This window comes from Lichenostomus cassidix, chromosome Z, assembly GCF_008360975.1.
Source record: "Lichenostomus cassidix isolate B80296 chromosome Z, HeHo_3.0, whole genome shotgun sequence".
Taxonomy (NCBI): Eukaryota; Metazoa; Chordata; class Aves; order Passeriformes; family Meliphagidae; genus Lichenostomus; species Lichenostomus cassidix.
The window spans coordinates 58,260,399-58,283,561 of record NC_139511.1 but is presented as its reverse complement, the minus strand read 5'-3'; the positions used below and the strand labels follow the sequence as shown (position 1 = coordinate 58,283,561).

The 23,163-nt window shown below is 42.6% G+C and overlaps 1 protein-coding gene across 1 annotated transcript; it reads left to right on the top strand.

Annotated features, from left to right (window-relative positions):
• Positions 1-433: 433 nt before the first annotated feature.
• Positions 434-22,118, top strand: SNX18 (sorting nexin 18). The gene is made up of 2 exons (XM_085043387.1): positions 434-2,377; positions 19,711-22,118. The coding sequence occupies exons 1-2, from the start codon at positions 832-834 to the stop codon at positions 19,962-19,964; spliced, it is 1,800 nt and encodes a 599-aa protein (XP_084899513.1). The 5' UTR covers positions 434-831; the 3' UTR covers positions 19,965-22,118.
• Positions 22,119-23,163: the final 1,045 nt, after the last annotated feature.

Genomic DNA, 23,163 nt, shown 5'->3' with positions numbered 1-23,163 from the left:
AGGTGGGGAAACAGCCACGCAGGAACAAAAGCACCTCGGAGGGACTGAGGCTGTCCCACAGAACACCAGCATCAGCCGCATGACCACACCTTTGGAAAGGCTATCCACGTTATCCACGAGCAAAACGCACCCTGAGAGACTTTTCCTCTGGAAGCAGCAGGCAGCCGGAGGGGAGCCAGCAGCACCCACGTGGCACCGGAGCGCGGGGAGGAGACGCGGGGGCGCGGGAGGCTTCCCGGACGGACACGGGGAAGGGCTGGCGAGCCTTCGAGGGGTCGGGAGGCGCCGGCGGCGCTGGAGGCCAGGAGGCAGCGGGCCGCGGCCGGCAGGGGGCGTAGGGGGCCATCGATGGGGGCGGCCGCTCTGCGCTCGGCTACTCCACCCTGCCGCTCGGCTCTGGATTAGCGCAACTGGCGACGTGGGACAGCCCGGCCCGGCCCCGCGCCCGCCGCCGGCACCGGGAGCGCCACCGGGAGCGGCACCGGGAGCGGCACCGGGAGCGCCACCGGGAGCGGCACCGGGAGCGGCACCGGCAGCGCCACCGAGAGCGGCACCGGGAGCGCCACCGGGAGCGACACCGGGAACGGCACCGGGAGCGGCACCGGGAGCGGCACCGGGAGCGGCACCGGGAGCGCCACCGGGAGCGGCACCGGGAGCGCCACCGAGAGCGCCACCGGGAGCGCCACCGGGAGCGCCACCGGGAGCGCCACCGGGAGCGCCGCCAGAGGGACGCGGAGACCGAAGGCGGCAGCGGCGGCACTCTGGTGCCGCAGCCCCGCCGGCGCGGCGCGGTGAGGGGCGGCGGCGCAGGGAGCGCCCCCGGGGGCGGCGATGGCGCTGCGGGCGCGGGCGCTGTACGACTTCAGGTCGGAGAACCCGGGTGAGATCTCGCTGCGGGAGCACGAGGTGCTCAGCCTGTGCAGCGAGCAGGACATCGAGGGGTGGCTGGAGGGCGTCAACAGCCGCGGGGACCGCGGGCTCTTCCCGGCTTCCTACGTGCAGGTGATCCGCGCCCCCGCCGCCGAGCCGCCGCCACCCGCCCGCTACGCGAACGTCCCCGTCGGCGGCTTCGAGCCGCTGCCGCCCGTCGCTGCCTTCAAGCCGGCGGCGCAGCAGCCCCCGCCCGAGCCCTTCCCGCCGCCCCCGGCCGGGTATCCCTTCCCGCCCTACGGCGGCTCCTACCAGCCCAGCCAGGGTAGCGATGACGACTGGGACGACGACTGGGACGACAGCTCCACGGTGGCCGACGAGCCGGGCGCCCTGGGCAGCTCCTATCCCGACTACGAGGCGGCGGGCGGCGGCGCCCCGGGCCGGTACCGCCTGTCCACCCGCTCCGAGCCGTCCCTGGGCCCCCGCGGCGCGGGGCACCCGCCCGGCCACCCGCACCCGCCCGGCAGCGGCGGCGCCGCCAAGAGCTCGGCCACGGTGAGCCGCAACCTCAATCGCTTCTCCACCTTCGTCAAGTCCGGCGGAGAGGCCTTCGTGCTGGGCGAGGCGTCGGGCTTCGTGAAGGATGGGGACAAGCTGTGCGTGGTGCTGGGCCCCAGGGGTCCCGAGTGGCAAGAGAACCCCTACCCCTTCCAGTGCTCCATCGAGGACCCCACCAAACAGACCAAATTCAAGGGCATGAAGAGCTACATCGCTTACAAGCTGGTGCCCAGCCACACCGGGCAGCAGGTGCACCGCCGCTACAAGCACTTTGACTGGCTCTACGGGCGCCTGGCTGAGAAGTTCCCTGTCATCTCTGTTCCCCACTTGCCCGAGAAGCAGGCCACTGGCCGATTTGAGGAGGACTTCATCTCCAAACGTCGCAAAGGCTTGGCGTGGTGGATGGACCATATGTGCAGCCACCCCGTGCTGGCTCAGTGCGATGCCTTCCAGCACTTCCTCACCTGTCCCAGCACAGACGAGAAGGCCTGGAAACAGGGCAAGCGCAAGGCTGAGAAAGATGAGATGGTGGGTGCCAACTTTTTTCTGACCATCAGCGTCCCCACGGGCCCTGGGGCCAGCCTGGACTTGCAGGAGGTGGAAAGCCAGGTGGATGGCTTCAAAGCCTTCACCAAGAAGATGGATGAGAGTGCCCTGCAACTTAATCACACAGCCAATGAATTTGCCCGCAAACAAGTCACAGGTTTCAAGAAGGAATACCAGAAGGTGGGGCACTCCTTCAAGTGCCTCAGTCAAGCATTTGAGCTGGACCAGCAGGCGTTTTCAGCTGGCCTCAACCAAGCCATAGCCTTCACTGCAGAAGCCTATGATGCCATCGGGGACCTCTTTGCCGATCAGCCCCGGCAGGACCTAGATCCTGTGATGGATTTGTTAGCGCTATATCAGGGGCATTTGGCCAACTTTCCAGACATCATCCATGTGCAGAAAGGTAAGACCCTTTAGTGTTGTCTGAAATTATTTAAGTTTTATGTATCAGTGGTATGCAACAGATATGGAAACCAGGGGCTAAATTTGCCCTGTGTCTCGCTTGCTGGCCTTCAATTCAATCTGCCTGTGTTTACTCAGGTAAACTCTCGCTAGAAATACAGAAAACACATCAGTGACAATTTTTGTTCTGTGCCAAAGGCCCGGATGTAGCTGAGAGTTTTGCTGGTCAGAGATTGCTGTGTTTGGTTGCATATCTCTGAAAGGAACTGCATCTAAGTATACTGCTGATACATTAAAGATTAATGGGGGCTTGTTCACAAACCATGGAAATCAAGTGGTATGGAAACATGTATTACTCTGAGGTATGTTAGGTATCTTAAATCTCTGATCTAGTAGATAATGAATATGAGGTAATCTGAAGATGCAGGCACTCCTCTGACTGACTACCCTGTTCAAGGTGCATGTGGAGTGGGGGGTGTGTGGGTGTGGGTGTGGGTGTGTGTGGGTGTGTTTTGCAGCATCAGTCTGGTGAGATATAAATCTGCTGGGACATCTTTTTTCAGCTAAGCATTAAATTCTCTTGGTGTCTTTGAAAGAGTAATGGTCTGCTACAGTGTTCTTACTTAGAGTTGTTCAGTGTTTGCCCCTATTGTTAGGAACATATGCTGCTCCCCTGATGTCCTTTCAGCATCTTTCTGCCTGAAACATGCTTTTCACGTTCAGTTTGCTAGTTGTAAGGTGCTTTGTGATCTGTCAGAAAGAAAAACTCAAAAATGAAAAAAAAAAATCCGCTGTGTAACTAATGACACTTGTTCAAATAAGCAGAAGTTTGTAGTACTGCATATGTAGAGATGCTGCTGTTAAATTATTGATAGTCATACATTCTTTACCATTGCAAGTAGGTAAGTCCATCATTCATTCTTTTTTCTGTTATATTCCTTTCCTGTAGTTTTCAACTTAAAGTTCAGGGGGGTGTGGAGATTTCAGCTGTAAAAGAGGTTAAGAAAACATCACATATGTTCTGCAGAAATGGGTATCCGTAAGCTATCCAAGAAACTGCATGAGCTTTTTTGAAAATTATTTTGGAGATTAATAAGTGGTGTTCTGCATGCCAGGTGAGTTGTCACCCAGGGTGAATCAGTCTTTTTGCCCTTACATGACATTTCCAGGGGTTTTGTATCTGGAACAGTACCTTAAGTTCGGAAAAAAAAAGTTGGAAATGTTTCTTCAACAGAGCAAAAAGACAGGCTTCCAGCGGTCTGCATTGCTGAGAAACTCTGAGGAAACAGAGTTGCTATGAAGTGCATAATTTTTGTTATTTAAGAAAATAAGTTTTTCATTAAAATTGCATGCATCAACATCAGATTTCCATTCTGCTGTCAAATCTTGAAAATTGTGAGTGGAACCTTAATATTATTTTGAAGAGAAAGTGGGGGGCTGTGAAGTCTATGTTTGAGGATTTGCTTTGCTAGCTGCTGTGGCACTGTGTTCTGAAAACAGCTTTCAAATATTTTCGTTTTGGAGAGACAAGTGGCCTTGGCAATGCTTCATATTTGGGAGCAGAGCATGTTAAATTGAGTTGTGATCTAATAGGATTATCTGTAAGCTTCTGGAAAAAAATAAAGGGACAGATATTTTTATTAAATGGAAAAATCCAAGAGACTGTATATACTATTTAAATAATACATCCTCAAGCTTTAAGGTTATATGGAGTTCTTCACTGAAGTATTTTTGGAGACAAGGCTTTGAAGAGAGGATTTGGAATATTAAGATAGGTGCTGAACGCATCCTTATTTCTTTTGTAGTTCTATTTGAATTTACACTTACTGGGTAAGTTTACCTTGCTGAACTGGGAAAGGTTCATGTAAATACCCTTTCACTAGAGCAGTGCATGAGCATGAGTTGCTTTTGGACTACAGCACTGTCCTGGAGCAGCTTGGTGAAGTGTCCAGCTCTCCTGCATGTAGCTATTAATGCTCCATCACCTCTGGGCTAGCACTGTGTTCACAATGTCATCCATGGTACATTGTAGTAATAGGAAAATAGCATGGGCTTGAGAAGCTGGTCTCATGAGTGCCCCTGGTCATGACAGGAACAGAGTTGTGTGGATTGTGTGTTGTTGTTTCTGTTACAGCACAGCAAACGAGGTAAACTGAGAGTCGTGTTTTGCACACAGTGTATTGCTGATTTATTACTGTTGAGAGGTACTTTTAACAAGATGCAGCTTTTCAGTTCCAATCTATAAACTTCAGATGAAAATATGATCTGTTTGGTATTCTTGCAACATACTTTAAATTTGCTGTCTGGGATGGTAGCCAGTCTTGAGAAATGATATTGTCTCTATAGACTGTACAAATACCTGTTGGTGATGAGAAATCATCTGAAAAATAGAATTGATGTGTCTTTCTTTGAGGGTTTTGTTTTCTAGTGTACAACCTGATTGAGCAGTGAAATGACACCAAAGTGTCGTAAGTGGCAGAAGCAGCAGCCTACCTGACACATTGACTAAATGGCCCTGCCTTTAAAATTATGAACTCTCTAGTTAAGAGTAGTCAGTTGTTTGGTTTTTTTCGTACATAATGTAAATACATTGTTTACTTCAGATAAAACCCAAGATCATATTCCCCTGGACCTGAGAAGGACAGAAAAACAAAGGTAGCTGAACCCAAAACATGCCCATGTCTGTGCATAGAGCTGGAGGATCCTGAGTGTGAGAATGATGAACTCCCAGTCAGCCGTCCCACCTTAGTCTGAATCCCTGCAAGTTTATGGGGCATGATAGGATTCATGCAGGAATCCTCAAAGAGCTGAGTAATGTCATTGCAAAACTCCACCCAGTGATTTTTGAGCAGTCTTGGGAATCCTGAGAGGTTCCAGCTGACTGGAAGCTAGTAAACATTGCCCGAGTTTTCAAGAAGAGCAAGAAGCAGAAACCACAGGCCTGTCAGTCTCACTTCAGTGCCTGGTAAAGTTGTGGAGATTATTCTGGGAGGTGTTGAAAAACACCTGAAAGACAATGCAGTCCTTGGTCACAGCCAGCACAGCTTCATGAGAGGAAAGTCCTGTTTATTAAATCATGCTTCCTTTTATGACAAAGTAAACCACTCAGTCGATCAGGAGAAGCCAATTGATATAATCTTTTTGGATTTCAGTAAAGCATTCATTGCTATCTCTCACTGTATGCTTCTGGACAAAATGTCCAGCTCACAGCTGGGAAAACACTTCCTGTGAAGGGTGAGCAACTGGCTCAAGGGTCAGGCACAAAGGGTCACAGTGGCTGGGGTGACATCAGACTGGTGTCCTGTCACAAGTGGGGTTCCCCAGGGCTCCATCCTCAACCCTGTGCTCTTTGGCATCTTCATAAATGACTTGGACACAGGACTGGAAGGGACACTAAGCAAGTTCCCAGATGATACAAATCTGGGAGGAGCTGCTGACTCCCTCAAAGGGAGGGAGGCCCTGCAGAGAGACCCTGACAGATTAGAGAGCTGGGCAATCACCAACCACCTGAAATTCAACAAGGGCTAGTGACAGATTCTGCACCTGAGATGGGACAGCCCTGGATGCACAGACAGACTGGGAATGAGAGGCTAGAGAGCAGTGCCATGGAAAGGGCCCTGGGGGTCCTGGTCGATGGCAAGTTGGCCATGAGTCAGCAGTGCCCTGGCAGCCAGGAGGGCCAACCCTGTCCTGGGGGCATCAGGCACTGCATGGCCAGCCGGGCAAGGGAGGGGATTGTCCTGCTCTGCTCTGCACTGGGGCAGCCTCACCTCCAGTGCTGGGGGCAGTTTGGGTGCCACAATATAAGAAAAGACATTAAGCTACTAGAGAGCATCGAAAGGAGGGCCATGAGGATGGAGAAGGGCCTTGAGAGGAAGACATATGAGGAGCAGCTGAGGTTCACTTGGTCTGTTCAGCCTGCAGAAGAGGCAACTGAAGGGAGACCTCACTGCAGTCTGCAACTTCCTTGTGAGGGAAGGAGGAGGGGCTAGCGCTGATTTCTTCTCTGTGATGACAGTGACAGGACCCAAGGGAATGGCCTGGAGTTGTGTCAGGGGAGGTTTAGGTTGGATATCAGGAACAGGTTCTTCACCCAAAGGGTTCCAATTGGGCACTGGAACAGCTCCCCAGGGCAGTGGTCACAGCACCCAGCCTGACAGAGTTCAAAATGCACTTGGACAATGCTCTTAGACACATGGTGTGACATTGGGAGTGTCCTGTGCCAGGCCAGGAGTTGAACTCAGTAATATCTGTGGGTCTTTTCCAACTCAGCATATTCTGTGACTCTGTAATTTTAACTGTGTTGTCCTGTTATGCTTTTGCTTTATTGCAGTTAGCTGAAGAGCTGCTCAATTTGATTTGTAAGTGTGCTTTGTGCTATGGATTGAGAACTCTGCATGTCTGAGGTTTTGTTTAAAAACTTTCTGCAACTTCTGCAAAAAAAGCCACAGAGATAAAAGTTTCCCTCTACGTGGGCTTTGTCTTTTTCCCTAGAATTATGAACCAAAGCCATGTAAGCCTTGCTATTGCTTTGTCTGCATGTTACCAGGAAAATGTGTTAACTGTTGTACTTTTAATTGCTTTCGGATTCAGGTCTTTCTGCCTCCTGTGCTGAGACATCATATGTGATCTGATTTGTGTAATTTGTGTAAGACATGTGAATCAACAGACTGTTGAAATATTTTCAAACTGCTCATTATCTTATTAGTATTGTTAATTGATATTTTATGAAATGGCAATAGCTTCAATAGGAGATTGTACAAGATTCCTTTACCTCTTTACGTTTACAAGATTTCTTCTCTTTCATCTTGAATTCCCAATGTTTAAGGAATTTTCTGCAGGGAAGGAAGAGTTAAAGTTCCTGTTACAGGAGAGGCAGGGGAAGGATTTGAACATTTCTTTACCACATGCCAGTTGAATATCAATTGGTCAATGCTTTAAGAGAGACCTTTCTTCATTTCATATACACCCTAGTCCACATCTGATGATTCATTGGATTGAGCCCTACAGCAAAGAATGTGCCAAGTTGGAAGCCCCACATTTTCATTTGGATATACTTGGTCTGAGAATTGCACTGAAGCTGGCATAGAACATATCAGTACCAAGGCATACATCCCTTACAACAATTTGTTGTATCAGTTGTGTTTGGAAAACTAAGTGATTAGGGAAAACTGGTGCCTGGATAGGGTGGATGATGGCAGAGTTGTGTCTTAAGCTTCTAAACACCCAAGTACTTTCATGAATCTAGTCCTCAGATTCATTAAAGTCCTCATTTACCCTTGTAGGTAAATGCTTATAAAGCGCGTGTATGAAAATATTCTTGTCCATATACGTGGGGTTTTGGAATCGAAGATGCAAATATGTTAGACAGATGCGCTTGTATGCAGTTTTCTTTAGCCTCAGGCAAAACATTTGCAGTAGAGGGATATTAAATTCTGGAGGCTCAAAAAACTAAGCTGCATTTTGTAATTTTCTATTGCAGAACTGGTGTATCTTTCAAGAAATGTTGATTTATTTTTTTAGTTTTGAGAGGAAAAGCAGCTTCCCAATTGTAATGGATAATACCTTCTCTTTTATGCACTGAAGATCTACTTGGGGAAATTCCCTAGGCATTCTTGGTGAAATAATTTCAACGTATTAATTACTAAAGCTTCACTCAGCTTGATGCAATCTTCCTACTTCAATAATCTTCAACACAAATGTTCACTGCAGGCCCATGCAAGTTCAGGTGCAGAAAATTTGTGTACTTGTCAGAATTGGAGACAGCATATGCTAGTATTCTAGCTCATTCTTGTCTGGCTCTCTTGTCTTTGTATTTGCTTAGTGAGAATACAGAAGTTGGGGGTATTTTGGATTTCTTTGTTCCAAGTTTTGTTTGAGGAATTACTGTAATTGGCCTCTTGTGATTCGTGAAAGTGGAGGAAGTACTGACTAACATGCTTCTTTCATCTCTGCTTTCCAAATTTCTTCTCTGTCTTAACATTATGATGTAAATGTTTGACAAACTTCTGGTTATGATTTTTACAAAACAGATCTGAGAAAGTGGTCTAAATGTTCCCTAAGATACAGGCAATTCCCTCTCCTCTGCATGCCAGGGTTTAAGAGAACTATTTTTAAAAATGCCTGAGTGACTTATTTGGTTCTTGATCACTGTTTGTGAAAAGTAAAATGTGGCAAATGGTCTTATGTATCTGAAGCAAACTTAATTCTAGACGTAGGCTTTAAAGAATGCACTGTGTGTGTTTTTATAATATCTTACAAAACTTTAGGTGAAAAATCTGTCCAGATGGAAATGCATCAAAATTTAAAGCACCAAAAACCAAAACAGCACTGAAGCCTGGAACTCTTAACATTTTCAGCTTCCTTCTCACTCCTCCTCCCAGGGGAAAGGAATGGTACTTGTATTGATGAATAAATCAGGCTGGTTAATATTGGCACCTAAAATTTTACATTACAGTGTAAAAGCAGTGCTATTCTCTCATGCTTGTTTCCTAAGCTCTTCACTTTGTTGTGCAGACGTGGTTTTCTTCATCACTGTTTTTCTTTTTATCCACCCTGTAGGGTTTTTTTCTCCTCTGTCCCTCAGATGCATACATTTTGCATGGGTTCAACTCACCTCTGTCACTCAGATGCATAGAGTTTGCATCAGCTTCAACTCAGATAGCTGCTGGGTAAGAGCTTGGCATGTAATTCTAGCCAAATGACTCTTACAGCAGTAAAAAGAGATGGTACATGCATTTCATCTGTGTAAGAACTTCAGTGAGAAAAGTTGTACTGCTCCAGCATGACTTGTATTTTTTGCAGTGTCAGCCTCCCCATAGCTGTCACAGTGATGATGTAACACTGTCTGCTTGTTGCTGCATTACCCAATATTGTCTCCCAATATTTGAAGGTAACACTAAGGAAATGGAGCAAAAATGTGAAAGAATCTTCACATTTAGAAACTGTATAAAATTACAGCTGCCTTAGTGTGTGTGAAATCAGAAGACAGGAGCAAATTACTAAAATTGAGCAATAGCTTTACTCGAAGAAAATTAAACAGGAAGAGGGAAAAAAAAGGATGACTATGCCCTGTCCGTCTGAAAGATGCATGGATCTTCTTAATGTATGATGCATTTTTCTTTTCCACTCCCCCACAATCTCTGTAGTGTTCTAGGGGAGCAAAATTCATGTTGTCATGATGGGTTTTTTTGTTACTACCTTTTGAAACTAGCCTGATACCATACATCTTCAGTGACAGAGAGACATTCCATGGCTAATAAAACACCAGTGGGATGGGTTTTGTTTTCAAAACCAGCTGGTAGCAGAGGAAGAGTATAACTGTTCCTTCAATGGGAGAAACTACATGCGTTACTGCGCACCAGAAAGCCTCTCCAGTCTACCCTCTGAGTCCTCACAGGAAAAGTTTTGATCAGAGCTCACACCTTTAGGTTTGACTGTGGGCAGTGCATATTTAAATTGATAAAAATTTTCAACAGATTTTTAGTCAGATCACATAAGATGCCACATACTATGTGCTCACCACAAGCAGTATGGCCTTGTTTACTGGGAAGGCCCTGTGAGCATCTGGGGAGTAGCAGAACAGTGTCGACATTGAAGAATTAAAAATTACACTGTAGAAAGTAGAAGTAATTTTATTTCAAAAACAAAGTAATGCCTTTTGATAGACCTATGAAAAATCTACATAAATGAGATGGTTCTCACAAAGCTCTGAGTGTTCCTGGTCTGGCAGAAAGGGTTTCCATCCAAGCACAGAAGGCAAGAATTGGTAGACTGAAAATAGAAAGAAGCTCCCAGAGCTCTTCCAATTCTTTGTTAGCACATTACCAAAACCAAACAAGCTGACTGACTTTTTCAGTTCGTAAGTCACCTTTGAAACAAGGACATATTTCAGCCTTTCCAGCATCTTTCCATGACTTCATTGTTAGACTTTGTTTGAACAGTTGAAATGCCAAGTCAATAAGTGCAGACTGTATAAACTTATCCAGTTGGCACCTTATGTATTTTAAATTGCCTGGCTCAAATACCACAGAATTTGAAAATTCTAATTTAAAAAAAAGGAAATTACAGTTGGCTGAGCCCCTGAATATGAGCCTTATCAGCAGACTAGAGCAAACAAATGGCACATGCTTTCTACACAGTCTTGTTTTTATCTTTCATGAAGGCTGTGAGGACTTAAATAAAATCGGGGGGGGGGGGGGGAGTGGAACCCAGAACAATCCACCAGCATTTAAACAATCTGTTCAGTTATTGCCAGTGACTTTGGGTTGTTTTTGTAGCAGAACAGGAAGAAGTGTGATGTTTTCAGCCTTTGTTTTAAGTAGGTACACATCATGGGTGGACAACTTCTGTAATCATAATGAGCTGAGCTACCCTTTTTATGCCTACATGCAGTTCATTCATTAACAATGTGAAAAGCAGGTTCATCCTGTGATTCGAGGTTTAGATTGCTTTGTTGTCCCATGGTAAAAATTAATTTACTCTTCTAATTTCATTTAGAATTTTTATGATTTTGAATGTTTATATGCATGAATACCTATGATGGCTGACTAGCAGTATGCTAAAGAAGCTTTTCTTTTAAATAATCACAATATATAGCATTATATTATAATTTTCACATGTTCTGCTTTTCTATTATATCACATATTTAATTAGTTACATTAATGATGGCTTACCTTTAATATTTTTGTTCTGTAGCAGGAATTGTACTTCTTTTTGTCCTTACAGAGAAACTGCAGCATTCAGATATCTAAGAGAGGGCAGTAAAAGGGTACTAGGGTAAAGGAAACTAATATCTGCATTTAATTTGCATATTGACTCCTTTCATATGAATTTATATTAAACTGTCAATTAATGTTTTATTTGCTCCTTGTAGGACAGCAGTGGAGCTAAGCAGGTGATAATGGACAAGCAAACACCCTAAGTTGTGCTCATTCTTTGCTTCCCTTGTAGCCTTAACAAAACAAGTGCTTCATTGTGCCCCAGTAAAGCAGTGATGTAAGAGTCAGTGGAACTTGCATTTATGTGTGCTTCTCTCAGTAATAGTGTATGGATGTTGATAGGCAGTCTTACCTGTCTTCCCCTGTCCATCCACATCATATTGATCTTACCAAAAGTTTGAAAGAAGTTACATTTTTCACCAACAGTCTCTTCCATGTTGGAGAGGAGGAGGAGGAGACATTTCTGCTCCTTTGTTAACCAGTTGTTGTTAACCAGTTCTACTGAAAATTACTTTCTATCATGCATGTACAGTATAATTTCTGATGGTGGTCATCTTGAAGTCAGCATTATGAACAGGGCACTTAAAAAAGCTTTAAATATCTGTAGCATCTTTCTAGCATAAAATGCTTGTTCTTAGCATCCTGATTGGGAAATTTAGTGTTCAAAACCTTTGACAACTGGACTGTAATAGACCAACTACAGTTCTGGAAAACTCTAGTTCTCTTTAAAAAGCTTATTTGATGCCCCAGTCAGATGTAATAAGAAGTACTAAAAAAGACTGAAAGATTTTATCTTGGTACTTCTGCAAATTCCAGTTGCTTAAATTTTCAAGTGTGGTCCTGAAAAACATGACTAACTTTCTAATGGGCTAATGTACTGTGTTTCTGGTGACCAGCCTAGTTTATGTTTCACTCTTTTCTGTACCCCCAATCTGCACTGCCAGCTGAAACCATACCAAAGAAAAACTCTTTTAAATGGTACATGTCAGTGCCAAAAAGTACAGAGTGCCTTAGAACTGGACAAATCCAGCACCAGTTAGCATTTGCCTCTCAGGCTGCCATGCAAAATGCTATGTTTGTGATAACAGACAGCTGTACACATAGTTTAGCTGGATTTTATAGTCAAATAGTTGCTGGCAGACCTCCTTTCAGACATGACTGTAAGTACCTGTAAAGTCAAAGCTGTTCACAGTTTAAACATGCTTTAGTGGCTAAAATAAGGTCATTTGTTTGCTTGCAGCACTGCTAGTGTACAATACAACAAAAGATAACAGTTTTAACGTCACTGCGTTCAAGATTTGCATGGAAAATTTTAATCTTATTTTACACATTTTTTTCTATGTGGCCACCTAGCATTATGTTTTGTTGGGTTTTTTAAATTTTGTTAATGGCATTATGTGGGGCAGTAGCTGCATTAAAATGCTAATTCTATAACGTTTCTTTCATTTATTTGACTGTGCTGCTCTCACTTCCTGCTATCAACCATTCCAAAGGCAAACTATGGCATCTGCTCACATGGCAGTGTGGTGTAGTATGGCCCAGCAAAGCATTTGTACTGGAGGTGCTGCACACCAAAGCTTGTAGATTCCTCTGGGGTATTCTGGAACTGGAATGCACGTTGACAGTGTGGAAATTTAAATATCTTTTCAGCAGTGTGATAATTTTAGACTCTCTGAACATGCGCTGGTATTAGATTTTAGATCTTAGATTTGGATAAATCAATTGGCTCTGTATGCTCTTCCTCTGTGTGTGTACACTAACTGGCAGATATATGCTCAGTGTGTCTGGTCATGTCTTAATAATCATATTATTTAAAATTTAAAAAATACTACTTATACATGTACAATGTCCATTAACCCTCGTGATTTTGAAAAATTGATGTTTTACTCTGCGCATTCTAACACCATTGTTATTTGGGTTTATGTTAATTAAATCAATTTATAATTTAAGACCATCAGATGAGGTTACAGCTAATTAACTTTCTGAAATCTCTAGAAAAGACTGTTTTATTTGTGTGTGATCTCATGAGTTCTGTAATTGAAAAGCGACTTCATTTTGAACTGAAGAGTGTCAGCTTTCAATGAGCTTTGCAACAGGGTAACTGAAGGAACAAATAATTCTGTCTGATGTTAATAACTCTGCAGTCGCTCAATGTTAACCTAGATGTCAGCACACTACTGTAATTTATAAGCCTAAATTTATAGGATAGCACTATGTTATTCCGGGCTTTTTTTGAGCAATGGGCAACAAAATAATAAAAAACTAAGCTCACTTCTTAAACTATTGTTAGGCTGCAGATTCTAAAAGCATTATAGCCGTTTTCATGTATCTACAAAAACCCCTGTAACACTAAAGTAATTGTAGTTTGATGTATTTGATTTTTATACTTCTGACATTTCACTATGGAAAAGGGAACATTGTTAAAGTGGTTTTGCACCCTTAAGGAGAAGAGTATCATCCTTTAAACCCAAAGACTGGGTTTGAAAACTGTTGTGTTGGCACTTACCAAAAGCAAGTGGCATAATTTTGCCTTTGGTGTTGAAAATCACTTGCCTTTTTTGGTGTAAAACTGTAAAACTGGATTTTAAAGGAGCAACTCATCCCAGTATTAATAACTGTAATGGTACTTTTCCCTGTGACATTTCTTTTATATGGTTCAGCCTCTACTGAAAATGTCTTCTGGTTTTAATTTCAGGCAAATTCCTATTATGCTGCTTTCCATTATAAATCTTGGCCAGGAAATGTAAAGAATTTGCAGAATCCTAGTGTAGGCTTCTTTTGTTAATCAGTGCTCAGAGCGTTCTTAAGAAAATAATCTGTCAGTGTAGCAAAACCTCTGTTTCTTTACAAACTATTTCACTTTGAATTGAGAGGGAGAATTTTGGGGACTTTTATTGGAGTAGGATTTCACGCTGTGTGTTATTTCATTGTTGTGGTTGAAGCACAGCTGGAAATTAAGCACCGTGCAGCCACTCGCTCAACCCTTCCTCTCTCCCCCCCTCCTCCCCCGACCCAGTGGAATGGGGAGGAGACTCGAAGTGGAACTTCTATGTTGAGATAAGGACAGTTTAATAATTGATACTAAGGTAAAATGCAATAATAATGGTAAATAGTAATAACGATAATCAAAAGGAAACAAACAGGTGATGCACAATGCAGTTGCTCACCACCCAGTGACCAGCGCCAGACCCCCCCTTCCTGAACCCAGATCAGCCCTGCTTCCGAGTAACTCCCTCCAGTTTTATATCCTGGGCATGACTTCTGTGGTGTGGAATATTCCTTTGGTCAGTTCCAGTCACCTGTCCTGGCTATGCTCCTTCCCAGTTTCTTTGTGCACCTCCTCCCTCACTGGCAGAGCATGAGACGAGGAGGGTGGGGGGGAAAAAGTCCTTGACTTGGAATAAACATGCTTTAGCAAAAACCAAAACATCAGTGTGTTATCAACACCATTCTCACTCTGAATCCAAAACACAGCATTTTAACAGCTACTGAGAAGAAATTAACTCTACCCTAGCTGAATCCAGGACACTCATGAAATGTTTCTGCAACTTCCCTTGTGTTGGAGCTAATGATTGTGTAACCCAGAGCTGACCTGGATCACATTGCTAAGCCGTTGATCAAGCTAAGCCATCATCTCTCTCCCCAGGCCAGTTGCATTCTTTTATTGGATTAGTCACTTGAGACATCTCATAACAACATCTTTACTAGATCTGGGGTAAGAGGGACAACCATGTAGACCAACTTGCTCTGGCAGCAGTCTGCTGGATTAGAAATAATGTTGTTTCCATGCGCATGAGCTACCCAGGGTTTGCTTTTTCAAATCTTTAAGCAAAGAGCTGTAGTTCAGTAATCTCATCATTAAGTAAGGTAAAAGAAAATCTTTCTAGTACTTTATCTGGTTTTACATACTTTTATGAAAGCAGCATCATGAATATGTTTTTTTCCTTCCTATTAGAGATGGTGTCTATATTATAACAGTGTCTTGTAAGAAAAGTAAAGCAAATGGAGCTGTTTGACAGGTGCAAAGCTCTCCCTTCATTAATGTGCTTTGAAGGACACATCATGCATTCTATTAGACCATTTGATGTGCTGGACAGATGAATTGTGTGGAAATGCAAGTTTCTAGTAAGTAGTGCACTAAATGTTATTTTGTAGCTTGCTGATAGTAGAAAGATGAAACATTTGTTGCACAGATCATCTTATTTGCACAAGATTTCTGAGGTACAGCTGCTGAGAGATTGTAAAAGTGTGTTTGCTCTGTTTTAGCGTAATTCATCATTGAAGTGAAAGAAATACTTTAATAACTGCAGTGATAAAAGCACTAGAATCACAGGATATGAAAAATTAACCTATTGCCACTTATAAGCCAGGTGACTATTCAAGTTGAGTATATTGAAGTGAAATACTGAAGACATTGATATATTGATGATTTAATGGATTCTTGAGACTGACTGTGAATTTCAGACCCCACTGACTTCAACAGATGCTTAACCACTGCTTCAGGTGCTGTATTCAGCAGCGTTAAGCTGACACTTCTTTGTGTTTCATCCATATGCAGCATTACTGTATGTAGTTAAATCATTGTTGCTACAGCAATGTGTTGTTTCTCTTTTTTAAGAATGGAGCAAGCTCAGCCATGAAACAGATGTCATTGTAGTAAGTCCTGTGCAAATACAGAGCAAAAAAAGGGCTCCTGCACTGAAGAATTTTTGTATGGATTAGTAGCTTCAGATACAGTTGATGCTTCACTCCTGTCTGTTGCATGCCGCACTTGAGAGCTGACGTTTGGGTGTTTTGAGAAGAGGTAAAAATGGGAATGCGGTACATCCTAAGCAGGTATCGCTGTTCTTTGGCTTCTGATTGCATGTGCTGGCAGGCTCAGGGCAGGCCTGCCTTCCTGAGGAGTCTAAGGAGTTGAAGAGCAGTTTGGATTGCAGTCAGCAAGAGCTGAGGCTCAAAACTTTTGCCTTCTGGCAACATTGCAGGGTGCAACTTGGACTTGGAGACACATATCTGTCAGCAGGGATTCATAGGAGTACACATATACCTCCTGTGTGGAGGGAGAGTGAGTGTATGGATTCAAACCTACTGTTGGTTGACTCTTCACACAATCTCAAAACATCTGTTACTGGAATAAAACTTCAGGTGATGTGAAAATACATTGTTTGATCCAAATCTGAGTGCTCTTGGGTTCAGGATTTTTTTTTCCTGAATGTATATAACTCTTCCTACCTCATTGCAGTCTCATGTTTGCATGTCTCAATACACTTCTTTTTTTCCCTTATAGTGTGTCCTCAGCACACATTTAAATTGCTGATTGTATACTCTGTTTTATGGCTTGAAATTATTTATTTCTATCAGAAACTACATTGTCCCTCTTTTCTTGGCTTCTAGCACAATACACTAGCACAAATTTTGCTAGCACAAATGTCCCTTGTTAAAGGTGTTTATATCGTCTTGTATTGTCTAATCTTGTATTTCAAAACAAGCACTGAAATCTGAGTCTCTTTGAAGCCCTCAGCTGCATTCAGTGAGCACCAGCATGTTTACTGTAAGGCTTTGGGCAATGACAAGCAGCATTCACTTATGCTTTTCCCCATCTTTAAGAACAGAAATAGATGTAGTGCTGTTTTTTTGCATGATCTTTAATCCAGGCACTCTTCTCTTGTTTGAAAGCTAGTCCTGATCACTGGAACAGGACTCCTGGCAGAAGGTCTTTTCCTTAGAACAGAAGCTTTAAATGCATGAGCAAAATTGTACAGAATCTGTACATCTGGATCTAAAAAAAGCCCAAGAATTTATTTTTACATATTCCTTCCCTCTGGGAATAGTGCACTGGCATATATTTATCCCCGGCATGTACTCAGCAGGAGGCTTCCTTGAACTAATACGCATTGGGAGGTGGCTCCTTCTGTTTCTTTTTCCTAAAATGTGTGATATGTGTGATATGTGTTAGTCTTTTCTGGGACTGCTGTGTTTCTGCCCTTTTTTTTTTTTTTTTTTTAATATACCTTGGGTTTTTTTATTGTCCAAACCAATACTAGGTATTCACATAACTAAAATCAGAAACCAGGAGAAGTTTCTGTAGGTGTACTTTTAGACTGGGGGGCCTTGCTCACCCCAACATCCCGCAAGAGCATCAGCAGGAGCTGTGAGATGCTGGATTTGGTGCTGAGTGTGATGGAACAGTTAGTGAGGATGGAGGTGGAGGAGTTTGTGGTGTACAGCCTGGGGTGCAGCGGATCAGGAGCTGTGAGCTGGGAGTCATTAGGGGTTACCATCCCCTAGTGAGGCATCCTCCTCTTCAAGAGGGATGTACACAAGGAGCATCTCTCCAGTCCACAATCCCTCACCCTATCCATTCACCATTAGGAACCTGCATGAATCACTGAACCTTCCACACCAATAAATCACTGTTCTAGCTCAGGGTTTTGCTCACATGGATTAAAATATAAGAACTATAGATTATGGAATGGTGTTTGGAGAAAATTTGGGTGTTTTTTGTTACTAAAGCTGCTTTCAAAGCCATGAAAACTAATAACGCTTTTTTGCTACAGTTTGCTAAATGAAGTCTTGCAAACTTCAGTAGATGCTGAATAGCTTAAAATTGACATTTTAAAACCGATGACTAATTTCTTCTTAAAGTAAAGCATATAGATTTGAGGTTTTTTTCCTGTGTGTTTAGGGAGGATTCTTTGACGTAAAATAACATAAAATTTTCCCTCTATCTAGTTATTTTAAGATTAATTATATTACTAATAATTAAATGCTTCATTTAAAGGCATTAAAAAAAAAAACCCAAGCAAAGTTATACTTAAGCATATGTATAAGCCTTGTCATATATTGCTGACATCTGGTTGTAGTCTGTCCAGGTTTCAAAGGAAATTCCACTACAGGACCAGTATGATCCATACGCATTAAGAGAGCATTGTTAATGATTGTACCTTTTCCCATTGGATTCCTTCCCTAATTATAAATCTTCTTTTCTTTCTTTTTCTTAATAGTAAAAAAATTGCATCACATATCTAGTCTGGAGGGCTTTAGGTAATACATGTTTTTTATTGATATAAAATAATTTGAAGATTATATATGCTCCAGAGCTCAATTTATGCTTTCAGCTGCTGATGCTGTGAATTTCAGTATTTCTTTTCCAGTTTGATCATTCTAGAAATAGCATCTAAAACTGTTTCCCACATCACAACTGAAGAGTTGTCATGTTTATTTAACCAGCTACATCTGGCTTCCAGTAAGTCCCAAATTTCAGTTTTTCACAGCTGCGCATGGATTCCTGTCGTGCCCACAGAGCCCAGAAAAATTTTTTTGCTAAGCCTGGTTAAGTTTGTTGAAAGAAGTGGGGTTTTTTTGTAGGAGAAGGGACTAAATGTTTTTCAGATTATACTGTACCTCCCAGATTCCTCACTCCCTGGAATACAACACACAGATCTTCTAGCAAGGTCCCACTGCTGGCATCACTGCATGTGGGAAAGGCTTTTCAGTGGTGTTTTTGGGGCCAGGCTAAAGATGATGAGGTCAATCAGAAGAAGAAGACAGTGCCAAGCTCTTAGCCATCCCATTGGCATGCCATACAAGCCAGGAAGGTGTGGAACCCTGTGACTACCTTGCAGCCCCCACAGAAAGACACTGCCCTTGGCCTTCAGGCAGCACACTGTAGTCACATGTAAGAAGTGTAATCTGAAAGGAGAATTACGACATTACAAATATTTAAAGGAACAAGCATTGAGTGAGATGATAAAAGCTGTACTAGTCTGGTTGGGATAAGTTATGTGAATAAAAGAAGTGTGTAATATTTAAGTCAGAGAAGTTGCTCTGTGAGAAATCAAGTTCTAGAATATGAATGTCTTAAGATGTTTCTTGGTATTCTATCATTTTATGGGTCTGCTTTGGGTAGGTCTGTTTTGGGTGATACTTTGTTTTTGTCAGATGTGCCTTAATTAGCTATTTGGAGAAGGAGGACTGTTAGTTCTATAACTCTGATTTTCTGCTAGCTTTTATAACACTGCATAAGGTCTACCTGGGCATCTCTGACTTTGAAGTAAACTTTTAGATTCTCCAGTAGTCAGTAATGAATTTTGAAGTATCTCTATTGTAAAAGCAAAAGCATGTATTGACAAGATTTTGTGTATTAAGGTGTACTTTTCACATTTCACAAGGATTGGGAAAAGGAATATTTGACATAGTCCAATTCTTAACAAGACTACTTTAATGGTGTTTATGCAGGCTTAAATTGATCTGACTAGTTTTCTAGTGCTTTCACTTGTTCAACTACTGGTATAATGATCAGTTGTTCTCTGAAGGATACCATCTGGTTTTTAAGGTTGTGAAATAAAATGTTTTAGTAACTTTTGCATGCTTGAGCCTTAAAACGGTGTTGAGTTTTATTTTGTACACAGGATCCACTGGTCTGTGATTTTTCTTACATTAGAAAGCTTTTATTTTATTCCTTTGCATTCACATACATATATATGCATACCTATAAATACACTGAGAATAAGCCTTGTACGTATCCTTGTTGTTATAAATCACTTGTTAAAGTTCAGTAGTCAAGTCTCTATTGTCCTCACAGTTCAACTGTTTCGTTTTGTTCTTTACACAGGAGCCCTTACCAAAGTAAAGGAGAGTAAGCGGCACGTGGAAGAGGGGAAGATGGAGCTCCAAAAAGCTGAGGGCATTCAAGAACGTTGTAACATTATTTCTTTTGCAACCCTCGCAGAAATTAATCATTTCCACAAAATTCGTGTGAGGGACTTTAAATCACAGATGCAGCATTTCTTGCAACAGCAAATACTCTTTTTCCAAAAAGTGACACAAAAGCTAGAAGAAGCTCTTCACAAGTATGACAGTGTTTAGCCTCTGGTTTGTGGACTTTGCTCAGCATGAACGTGACCCAGGCAGCAGAACAAATGCTGCTGAAGAGCTGTTGCCAGTGGCAGATGGCGGTACAAGAATGGGTTTATGTTCACCTGGAACCCTGGTTTAACCTCCAATTATGTAGAACGGAAACAGTTATAGGGCTATGTAGTAGAAACAGTACCACGCATTGTAACTAAGTTATACTGTGTATGCCTACACCATTGTAACTTTTTTGAAATAATGAGTATACTATTTGCCTTATTGCTTTTTGAAATACGGTATCTTAGTGCATACTTTGTAGACCTCAAAGCCCTTTGGGTATTTAAGGAAGTTGGCTAGATAAAAGCCTGCTTCAGATGCCTTTTTACTTTCCTAGATTTGGATTTCCTGAATTCAAACAATTCTGTGTTTACAGACTCCTACTAGAGCAGCTATGTGATTCTGTGCCTTTAGACTCTATTTTTCCTTTTCTAGTAAGTCACATTTTTATGATTGAATGAATGAAGGGTTGATGCCTATGACTGTAACTGATGATGAAACCTCACATTGACTGGAAAAAATCAGCTGCCATCCAATTTGCATAGCACATACTTTCTTATGACAAATGTTGGCTCTAAAGGGAGAAGTTAACTTTATTTACATTTTCCCTGAAAATGGACTATTTGTTACATGTACTAGGATGTTAAGCACATGTACAAAAATACACCACTTAATTCCCTTTCTGAAATAAATAATACAGTGAGGGCTGAGGTTTTTTGGTATACAGCATTACTGTGAGTGGAAATTTGAAGAGCTAGCCTAATAAAAATTGCATATATTAAGGGGATATTAGTGCAGGCTATGTGGCTGCAACATTTTTTTTAAGTTTCAAATTATTTGCTCTTTGTTCAGTTGCTGATTCAGTTTAACTTCAGACTTGCATCTGCATTGCCAGTTGTCTGAGTTGAAACTCCACTGTGATTCATTAGTTTACTAAGTTAAAAGTTTTTGGGGATGTTCAGTAATATAAATAATCTGAAGTCTTGGCTGAACTGACGTGGAAAACAGGTGGCATTTTTATGTTTGTAACACTCAAGAATTAACAATTGTCTTAATTTTTGTATAAATATTTTTGACAAGCAGGGTGCATTTATATATATATGTAAACACTATCTTTTGAAGAGGTTTATGGCTTATTTCCTTTGAATTAAGTCTGAAGTCTGTATTTCTTACTTATTGGTTTCCTTCTTATAGGTCAGTGTGAAAGACGGTTTTTGTTTATCTTATCCTTTTTCTCCTAAACAAAAATAACAAAACTTTGCAAGGAAGCAAAATGTTTATTTTTTTGTTTTAATTGAATTAATCAAAAATAGCTTAAACAAATGAAAGCCTGGAAAGGAAGTTGAGCAACAGTTACAATTAAGTACAAATCATTCCTCACCTATGCAGCAGAAATGTGCAGTTCTTTCACTCAATCATCTGAGTTTCTGTAGTTTAACCCCACACCTCTGTTTCAGAGGAACAAATGTAAGAATGTAGTTTTGGTTCCAAGATTCATCCCAAAATGTTTGGAGATGGCTGTTTTGTGCAAGTTGTGTTTGGCGGTGCTTCTAGTACAAACACAAAGCAGTAAAATACAGAGTAATGACGAGGGGAAAGTGAATATTTGTAAAGAAAAGGACAATCAGTGAGGAAAGCCTCCATTTCCAGCCTGTTGAAACAGTTCTGCAAACAAGGTTGACCATAAAATAAGGACCACAGTCTTAGGGCTGACTAGCTCTTTACCTTCCTCATGGTGTCTCATTCTACATTCAAAACTCACCACTTCCCCTACCAGCTCTTCCCAGCAGTACTCCTGCTTTCCCATATGTCATTTAATTATGTGACAGAGTGATGAGCTAGGTTTGAGCTGAGTTCCATGGCTTATGTTTGCTTAAGCCAGATACTGTTTTAGTAAATGTCTTTACAGTAATTAGATCAGACTACAATGAAACTGATTCTACATGGAGCTATTAAGGCCTGTTCAGAAACTTATCTTGGTTCAGTTGAAATATCTTAGGACGTTAGTGTTAATGACTTGTTCATGTCCGGGAGGAAATTAAGCTGTGATATGTATTCATACAACATTATCAGACAGGTACAGTTTTCCCTAATAAACTGTCATGGCCTTCACCTTACTTTCTCATTTGTGAATTTTTTTGGGCAGGGGAAAAGTGGGGTTACTAACTGGTTAACTTTGATGTACCAGAAAATCTTGACTGGAATCCTGGTTTAAATTGTAGCAGAGTTCAAAAATGTTCAAGTCTACATCTATATTAGCATCTTCCTCTTTTTCTCCCTCATTATAGAGTTGAAGTTCTGGCTGATGAGTTGAAATTGGCTGATGGGTGGAGCACAAGGAGTTACAGTAAAGGGTTGCATCAGGCTGGTGACCGGTTACCAGTGAGGTTCTACAGAATTCAGTCTTACACCCTGCTCTCTTCACTGTCTGCATGAACCACTTGGACACAGGACTCAAAGGGATACTAGGTTTGACAATGAGACAAAGTTGGGAATAACTGTGGATTCCTTAAACGCAGAGAAGCTCCTCAGAGAGACATGGGCAACCCACAGAGGGTAGGCAATCATCAGCCATATGAAATTCAAACAGGGCTAGTGCCAGATTCTGCACCTGGGATGGGACAACCCTGGATGCACAGACAGATGGGAATGAGAGGCTGGAGAGCAGTGCCATGGAAAGGGCCCTGGGGGTCCTGGTCGATGGCAAGTTGGCCATGAGTCAGCAGTGCCCTGGCAGCCAGGAGGGCCAACCCTGTCCTGGGGGCATCAGGCACAGCATGGCCAGCGTGGCAAGGGAGGGGATTGTCCTGCTCTGCTCTGCTCTGCTCTGCTCTGCTCTGCTCTGCTCTGCTCTGCTCTGCTCTGCACTGGGGCAGCCTCACCTCCAGTGCTGGGAGCAGTTTGGGTGCCACAATATAAAAAAGACATTAAACTACTAGAGAGAGTCCAAAGGAGGGCCATGAGGATGTTGAAGGGCCTTGAGAGAAAGCTGTATGAGGAGCAGCTGTGGTCACTTGGTCTGTTCAGCCTGGAGAAAAGGAGACTGAGGAGAGACCTTGCTGTGGTCTTCAACATCCTCATGAGCGGAAGAGGGGGCACAGACACTTATCTCTTCTCTGTGGTGGCCAGTGACATGACCCAAGGGAATGGCCTGGAA